This window comes from Sinocyclocheilus grahami, unplaced genomic scaffold (genome assembly GCF_001515645.1).
Source record: "Sinocyclocheilus grahami isolate Dianchi unplaced genomic scaffold, SAMN03320097.WGS_v1.1 scaffold1680.1, whole genome shotgun sequence".
In the NCBI taxonomy this organism is placed as follows: domain Eukaryota; kingdom Metazoa; phylum Chordata; class Actinopteri; order Cypriniformes; family Cyprinidae; genus Sinocyclocheilus; species Sinocyclocheilus grahami.
The window spans coordinates 16,559-25,644 of record NW_015506859.1 but is presented as its reverse complement, the minus strand read 5'-3'; the positions used below and the strand labels follow the sequence as shown (position 1 = coordinate 25,644).

General features: G+C 37.2%; 1 protein-coding gene across 1 annotated transcript in view; it reads right to left on the bottom strand.

Annotated features, from left to right (window-relative positions):
* LOC107572006 (A disintegrin and metalloproteinase with thrombospondin motifs 6) overlaps positions 1-9,086 on the bottom strand; it is an 89,970-nt gene that overhangs the window by 65,830 nt on the left and 15,054 nt on the right. Inside the window, exons 7-8 of the mRNA XM_016258412.1 lie at positions 4,327-4,432; positions 2,237-2,383 (exon numbers count right to left, since the gene is read on the bottom strand). Coding sequence (XP_016113898.1) covers positions 2,237-2,383; positions 4,327-4,432 — 253 coding nt within the window. The remainder of the gene's footprint in view (positions 1-2,236; positions 2,384-4,326; positions 4,433-9,086) is intronic.

Sequence of the window (9,086 nt, the reverse complement as noted above, 5' to 3'; positions counted from 1 at the left end):
CCCCCCCCCCCCCCCCCCCCCTCCCTGGCGTGTGCGCAAGCGGCTGAGAGACGTGTCCGCCCCACGCAGCTGCTTTCTGCTGGAATACAACAGCCAATTATTATCCCGCTGGCTTTTCCAGCAGCACGCCGCGGAATACGCTCTCCTTCTCTCTGAGGGAATAGTGGGCTCGCTAACAACATAAACGTTAACATTTCATACTGCTGGAGAGCAGGCGGCTCTATTCTAGGTTCTGTTCTGGCATTCGCATGATTGCTGCAACTGAACTAATCATGTTAACCAACCACCCCACCATGTGCTGCTAAAAGCAACATTGCCTCTAAAGAGAGAGAGTTTATATTGCATCAGCCAAGACACACTAACCCTCTGATGGTATGCCATTACCAGCGGTGTAATGTAACGAAGTAATAATACTTTGTTACAATACTTAAGTATTTTTATGAGAATCTGTACTTTGAGTTTGAATATTTCTGTCAACTTGCACTTTTACGCCACTATTTTTCCTAATTAAAATGTATACTTTTACTCCGATACATTTCTATTAAATTGCCCCTATTATGCCATTTTTAAGGTTCCTAATATAGTTTGATTCGTAATATGATTCGTAAACGATTAAATCGAAGCAGTTCTGAGATTGAGTCTCTCTAAAGCCCTCCTTTCCGTGAGCCTACTCTGCTCTGATTGGTCAGATGGCCTAGTCCTTTGTGATTGGTCTACAGCACATGCTACAGTGTTTTAGGGCGGGTCAAATTGTTTGCGCCGTCCCAAATCGCAACCTAAACCCTTGCGGTCTTCCTCCGAGTCCACACTTTCGTGACGTAATGCCGCTTTGACTGTTAGGTAGAAGTCTGCTGCGGAGCGAAATGCCTCTGTATGTCTTTTATATTTATATCATTTAATATAGTTAATCTATATCACACTAAGAGTGCCATTTTCTCTGCAGATATCAGCATGATAAATGTAATATTGATTTTATGCAAGTTTAATAAAGTTAGTATTAATTTGCATTTTAGATGCACGCTTTTGCTGTATTTTGCCAATTAAAATAGTTACAAAACTGCACTTTTTGCACCGCTGAGCAACACACAGGACAGTGTTTCCTTATTTTTTGGGCGAATGATTCAGTGACTCACTTTTTAAAGCAGTCAAATGTTTAATTTCTGAATGAATCAAACTTTTGAATGAATCGATTTAATCTCAATGACTCGCTAATTAACAGTGACTTGCTGCCACCTACTGGCGGCTTTAATTTCACATTTCAAGTATATTTTCATGTTTTAAATTTTTCAATTATCAATATTCAACGTTTTATGTTTAAAACTAAATATTATTTATGCATTTGTAACAGCTGGTTACATGCATCCATGTCCCCTCTGAGCTGCATTAAACAGTGTGTAAATGAATCTAAATGCACTTCAGAATCAGAATCAGAATGAGCTTTATTCACCAAGTGTGTGCAAACACACAAGGAATTTGTTGTGTTTTTAAGAGCTTTTGGTACACACATACATTCATATATGACAATGAGAACAGTAAGAACATTTAAATAATTAAGACTAAAGGGGAAAACAATACATAAATTTATACAACAGGGAGTTCATCCCAAACCAACAGAGCAGCGTTTCTTTGTGTTTGTGTGGGAAGTTGGCACACGATGATAAAGCTTCTGATGCCAGCGATGGCTGTGATGTTAATCTTCTTCCATGAGGTCATTCACCAGGAAAACTTTTTGACAGCCATGGCAACCGCTATTATTTTCTTTCGTCTTACGTTAGGCTAACAATTCACAGACTAGCCCATGACTGCCTACTACAGATCAACTTCCAAACTCTCATCTAGCCATGCATTTGGCTTATGGTTACTTGCATGCAATTATGCATAATTAATTGTTATTATAATAGTAAGTATGTGTAACATGGACACCTTGAAATAAAGTGTTGCCAAAAAGTGTACCCAAAGTGTTAAACCTTGTTCTGCAAAACTTTTGTAAGATTTGCATTTGGTTCTACCAACATTAACTACGAGTACAATTTCATGATGTTTTCGGACTAGATGATAATAGTTAAAAGTTGCATCTGGTTGAAAAGTAGTGATTCTAAACTCATACTTCTGCTAGGTTTTTGTGGGACTTCCTCACTGCTAATTAGACCAGCAAATGGATTAATTGATTATATTCTATTATATATGATTATATTACAGATAGAGGAAGCATTCTTCAAATGCTATTTTCACTTACTCCAAAAAGCTGGTGATATAGTCCTTGCTGCAGGCTGACCAGGAGAAGGGGTTGGTGTTGGCTGTGATATGGGCCGCCATCAGCTTGGCTGTCTCGTGACCTTTGGTCCCACAGGAGTTCCCGATCCCATCATGGTTCATGCCAAAACTGTGAGACAAGCGGCAGATCATGAGCTTTGATGGATCACGTCAATCACATCGCACAAGCAAACAAGCTTGGGCAGCTCTGAAAGAACAGGAGCGGAGGACATCTCCTTCAGCTAAGCTGTAAAGAGAGGCTTGGTAACAGCTGTGAGAAGAGGATAGACGGGTCAAAGGCCAGAGGCTGTCTGGAGCTCTGAAGGAACGTGAAAGTTGTAATCACTACCTTGATCCAGGCCTGTCAATCAATAATTACACGTTTGAGCAGACCTCAATCGGGCAGTCATCTCTTAATGAACCTGGCCTGCCTTTCCCCCTTCCTCCAAGCTGCTTTCATCTGCTCACGGGCCATCGGTGTACAAGACTGCTGAAGCATTCACCCACATTCCTTGCCGGCAACTCCACAAATATATCATTTGAGCCATGCAAGTTTTGTTCCCTTACATATCTGTCTGGATATTGTATGAAAAAGTCAGATCACCTTACGCCGAGACCTCAAAGCTTTCGTTGTCTATCCAAAAGCAGAAATCAGCCTCTAATGCATATAACATACCCCCCCACCACATCACACAATTCCTCTGGTTTTTTTTAAGGTGCACATTTATGACATTTCACTCTACTCTCAATATAAATCAGCGCGGGAGAAACCTTCCCCACAAGAAGCAGGAGCTATTTTTACAACTGCTCCACAACAGAAGCAGACGCAAGACATAATAGAGGAAACTGCCATCTCGCTGAACTTAGCCGAAAAGCTACATAGACCAATAGATCATGGTTATTTTTCTAAGCTTTCAGGATAGGGTTCATTTGTCCAGACGTTCATTTGCATAATGATGTGTGTGCAGGCGGTTCATGCTTTGCATTTTGGCTAGAGGAATATACATGGTAATGACCACAATAAATCCAATCCAGACACAAATACATTATGAGACGTGAAAGCGTCACATGTAGAATATTGATAAATTTTTCAACCACCGAGAGCTTTAATCAAGTCCTTCAGGGTTGCATTCACTGAACAGTCGCACCACTTTTGCATGCTGTATTTCACTTGCTACCCACAATCCAGTTTAACCAGATACTAAATGCTCTGAAACAGGTGTCAAATAAGATAAAGTAAAGGGGGAAAAAATTTATTTGAAAATGTTCCTAGATAGTTCTTTAAAAAATTATATTTATATATTTTCAAAGGTTTTGTTAAAATAAGATTTTCTTGAGCAATAATAACAAAAGATTACACCAAACAGTTTTTTTTAGGAATTTCATTCTTTAAAGAGGCTTTTTTTTCTTTATTATGATATCAAAAAATATGTTTTGTTAAAATAAGATTTTCTTGAGCAATAATAACAAAAGATTACACCAAACAGTTTTTTTTTAGGAATTTCATTCTTTAAAGAGGCTTTTTTTTCTTTATTATGATATCAAAAAATATGAGTCATGGTGCTCATTCAGGAAAAGTCCGTTTGAATCTGGCTTGCTACATTCTTGTAACATTTTCCCCTAATTATTTCCTGTCCTAGGTCTTTGATTCTATGAATAAAAGTGCCAAAAATGTGTATAAACTCATTGTAAACAAGATGATTTAAAGGGATAGATCACCCAAAAATGACAATTCCATCATCACTTACTCGTTGACTACATAGCCATTGACTTACATAGTGTTTTTTTCCCATACTATGGACATCAATGGCTACCATCAACCGTTTGGTTACCCACATTCTTCAAAATATCTTCTTATGTGTTCAGCAAAAGAAGAAAAAAAAACTCATCAGGTTTGAGTTTTCATTTTTGGGTGAACTACTAAGTAAGCAATTGTAATAGTGATGCCTGCCTTAGTAAACACCACTAATTAAGAACAATTAACATATATTTGATCACATATGTCCATAACCATGAATGTTCACATTCATGCAAATGGTCAGAGAGACAAATAGAGAGAAAAAATATACTTACTTGTGTCCGATCTCATGTGCAATAGTGAAGGCTGAACCAAGGCCTATATCTTCATTAATACTACAGCTCCTCTCTGGCTCACACATTCCGGCTACGGATGCCAAACCTGGCCACACACACAAAAAACACACACACACACACACACGAGGTCAGGTCAAGGTGTAGAAGTGCTACACTGAGTCACCACCATAAAATGAGATTCTTCACATTAACCTCGACACCACTGAACTTGAAGCAGGTGAAAAGTTTATGCGAACGTTTTTTTAAATCACCAGGGGGTGGGTCAACTTTGACAGCTAGACAATTAAACAAAAAAACAACTGATGTTGTAGCTGGAAAATGTCTAGACAAGGGGGTTGGATTAATAAATTCTACATCTGGTAACAAGGGACCACCTAGTAATTCAAGCCAGAGCTCGGAATTCAAGAAAACACATCACTTTGTGCCCCTAAAATATAGATGTTTTTATTATTCAAGGTTTCAGAGTTGCAAAAAGAGTGAAAGAAATCATTGTTTTCTTAATCCTGTTATGTTTGTTTTCTTCCAAAGGAGATTTAGTTGACAATTTTTGGGTATTAACACAAAACCCACATAAGCTGAAATTTACTACTGACAGTGTTTTGGTCCCCAGCCTACAGGGACTTGGCTTTCTGAGAGGTTTGTACTTTTTTAAGCCTTATGTTGCACTGTCATTTTCCTTGCCATAAAAACAGCCCTGTTATTTAATTGGTATGGAATGAAGGAAACATTAAATTTACTCTCTGTTTTTATGTAGCAACGTTTGTAGCAAGTGTTGCGGCACTGACATAGAACACTTGGATCTCACAAAACTTTCACAAATCTTTCTGTACACTGCCTACATAGGCAGCTTGATGACTGAAATGTGACCATAAGAATTGACTGATTTAAAACACTCTTCATAGACAGCAACAAAGTTAAGCGAACAACACTCGACATTATGCGAAGTACAATGGAGAATCGACTCACAATTGAGGTTTGGCAAGAGGTTGATAGAGATTTGGAACATCATGTTGATAACCTAAAAACATGTTACTCCTATAAGCATAAAATACACAAATTTTCAGGATAAAATTTAAGCTATATAAATTTGAATGAATTTGAGTTATTTAAAATAAAAAATCAATGAGTTACTATTTAAAATTTAAAAAATACTGCAAATATATTTATAAGTGACAGTCTCTCGCTTTATGTTGGATTAATTTTGTGCTTTTCTGGGATTGTCTTCACATGTTTTGATACATTAATGAGAATTCATACAACTTTCTTCTATGAAACAGAAAAACAAGAGAGAAATTTGGAGGGAATGGTTGCTCTTTTCCTTGCATTTACAATAAATGGGGCTTCTAAGCATCAAAAAGGATGCAAAAGGAGCATAAATGTATCAAAACAAAACGCACATGAGGACATTTCCGTTAACCATAAAACACAATATTATAAAGGGCAAAATTCAAAATACAGGAAAACATCTATAAAAAAATCTATATGCAAAATTCCTTAATTTTAAAGGGATAGTTCACCCAAAAATTCTGTCATTAATTACTCACCCTCATGTCGTTCCAAACCCGTAAGACCTTCGTTCATCTTCGGAACACAAATGAAGATATTTTTGATGAATTCTAAGAGCTCTCTGAAACTCCCATAGACAGCAATGTAAGTAACACGATCAAGGTCCAGAAACGTAGCAAGGAGATCGGTAAAATAATCCATGTGACATCAGCGGTTCAACCGTAATTTACTTGTCAAATACTTTTTGTACGCAAAGAATACAAAAATAACGACTTTATTCAACAGTTTGTCTCCTCCGCGTCACCCTGGTGCCATTTTGGAGAATATCCACTGAACGTAAAAAGTGTTTGCTGTTCTGTGTCAGCTGCGTCATGTGGAAAAGTTTTCTATGTTGTTTGCGCTTTGATTTGAATGAAAACAAAGTATCCGCGTGACGCAGCTGACACAGAATACCATACACTGTTTGCGTTCAGTGGATATTCTCCAAAATGGCAGCAGGGTGACGCGGAGGAGACGAATTGTTGAAAAAAGTCGTTATTTCGGTTTTCTTTGCGTACAAAAAGTATTCTCGTAGCTTTGTAAAATTACGGTTGAACCGCTGATGTCACATGGATTATTTTACCGATCTCCTTGCTACGTTTCTGGACCTTGATCGTGGTAATTATATTGCTGTCTATGGGAGGGTCAGAGAGCTCTCAGAATTCATCAAAAATATCTTAATTTGTGTTCTGAAGATGAACAGAGGTCATACGGCTTTAGAACGACATGAGAATGTGTAATTAATGACAGAATTTTCATTTAATACAGTACATTGTGTGTTTTTTTTTACAGTGAATCACTTGTGCACTATATTCTATGTTTTCTGAAGCAATAAGATATGAACAAACCAACATTTAATAAATTATTTAAATTTTCCTAAAAAAAGGCGTAATTTAAAGGGGTGGTTGATTGCGATTTCACTTTTTTAATGTTAAAAGTTGCTGCGCTGAAAGTTCAATGCAAACGGAGATATCGTGTTTTAAAATTCTAGCAGTTTAATGCCTACAAAAATGGCTGGTAGGGACTACGAGTTACTTCCCGGGTTCGTGACATCACAAACCCAGACAACCCCTGCCCCCCGGGAACATGCAACGAAGGGGGCGAGGCCATGCTGCGCTGCTTTAGAAAAGAGGAAGAAAACTGGGGGTGCACGTAAAAATCAATTCATATATGAATCGTGATTCTGTCTTCTAACGATTCTAATGGATTCACAAGTTTCAAAATCAATGTTCAAAATCAGCGGTTCTTAATCCTGTTCCTCGCGTCCCCCTGCTCTGCATCTCTCTCTCTCATTCAGCTCAGCTCCAACAATGAACCGTTCCATTTATGCACTTATTTTCACATAGCTATGAGAAGCGTTATAGATGGACGCGCTTGCGGTTGCCGTACTGTATTAAACCTTTAATCAGCTTTAAATTAAAAGCTAACAGAAGCAGTAGCATTTACAAATAACAGCGTATCTAAAAGTATGAGACAACAACAATGAAAAAACATACGTGCCCATCACGTATTTCTGAGGGAGGGGCTTCATAAAAGCAGGAAATGATCAGGGTGTTTATGGGAGAATGGACAGAGTGAATAAAGGTAAATTATGTGAAAAATAATGCGTTTTTTTAAAAACAAAGCATTAACACGTGTTAGACTGCACCCCATAAACAGTAAAAAAAAAACAGTAAACCACCCCTTTAATATGTCTTACAAAAATATCAGTTGTTTCTTCCTGACAAAGAAGAAGATGGAGCAAAGATTTAGTCTTCACAGTCTCAAAGCCAGCTGCTTCTGTTAAGGGGAGGGGGTTCCCTTGAAGCAATGAAGCGGGGGAAAGGGCTTTTGCAAAATCCAGGTGTCTCTTAGTTCTTTTTTTCCTCTCTATCCAGCCTGGGAGAGCAGAACAATTCTCACCAGATTACATCTGTGGGTGACTGATGGGAGCAAAACACAAAACCCTAAAGCTAGATGCATGAGGACCATCCAAGATCCCAGAAGCCTGCTCTGGTCTCTGATTGGATCAGACATGTGGAGGGTAGTTTATCTTTGCAAACGCAAATGCACAGACCTCAGCCTTTAATTTAAAGTGCATAATTAAACAATTGAGTCTTGGATAAGTTTAGAAGTACCTACCTGTGGGGGGTAATGCTATTAAATAGGTACTGAACAAGAACAAGTAAATTTAAATATTTTGAAGAATGTTTGTATTCACAGTTGTGACACATTTAATTACAAGACATGTAAGATCCAATAGAGAGTTGGTGTCATTGACAAAACCTAGTGTTACGTGTCTTTACACAAGCTTGAAAATGCACTTGGCACATATTAAATTTGAGAGCTATGGTGGAAAATTATCTTTGAATTTAAATTCTGGCCTTTGCCTCTTATATGACTCAAAATATATCCCATATGTTTAATAGCCTCAGTTTATGTTACCCTTATGGTGCTTTTTTGTCTTTTTTGTGTCATAACTTTAAAGACTATATTTTCATTGTATATGGAAAATAGCAGCTTGGCGATTTTTGGAAATATCTTATGATGTTAGGGTCAATGATATATAATGGTGTCCACAGTAAAGAAAATTTAAAATCTTTTAAAAATCGAGTTTAAGGCGAGACACTGCAGGTGAATAGGGTAAAAAAAATAACTACTACTTATCACCTTACTTACCCAGCTGATTGATTACACTGATAACTGCAAACATTTTTTGTATTACAAGCTTTCTAAAATGTTATGTTTAAATATGCAAATGAGGCATTATTTCATGAAATATGCGCTAATTTGCATAAATATCTAGTACAAAAACACTGAATGAAGTCAGTTTCAAAATTCTTGTTTATTTTTTTTACACATTAGAGGCAAATGTTTTTACTGAGGGAATTTTGGGTATCTCTCTTTGTCACTCCATAATTCAGAAAATACTTTCAACATCCAGAAAACAACATATTTTCACAATTTTGGGGGAAATACCAAGGGGTTGGTTTTTTATGTTGTTATTGTTTTCTGCATGTTGGTTGCACCACATGACATTGTTGGTCGCAACACATGGTGTTTTTTTAAATATCGGCAGTTTTGTTAAAATATTTTTTTCTAAGAAATAATAATAAAAGATTATTTCAGACTACTTAAGAATTTAATTATTTTAATGAGGCCACCCCCCCCCCCCCCCCCCCTTTTTCTTATCAAAATTCACACAACATTTTTTT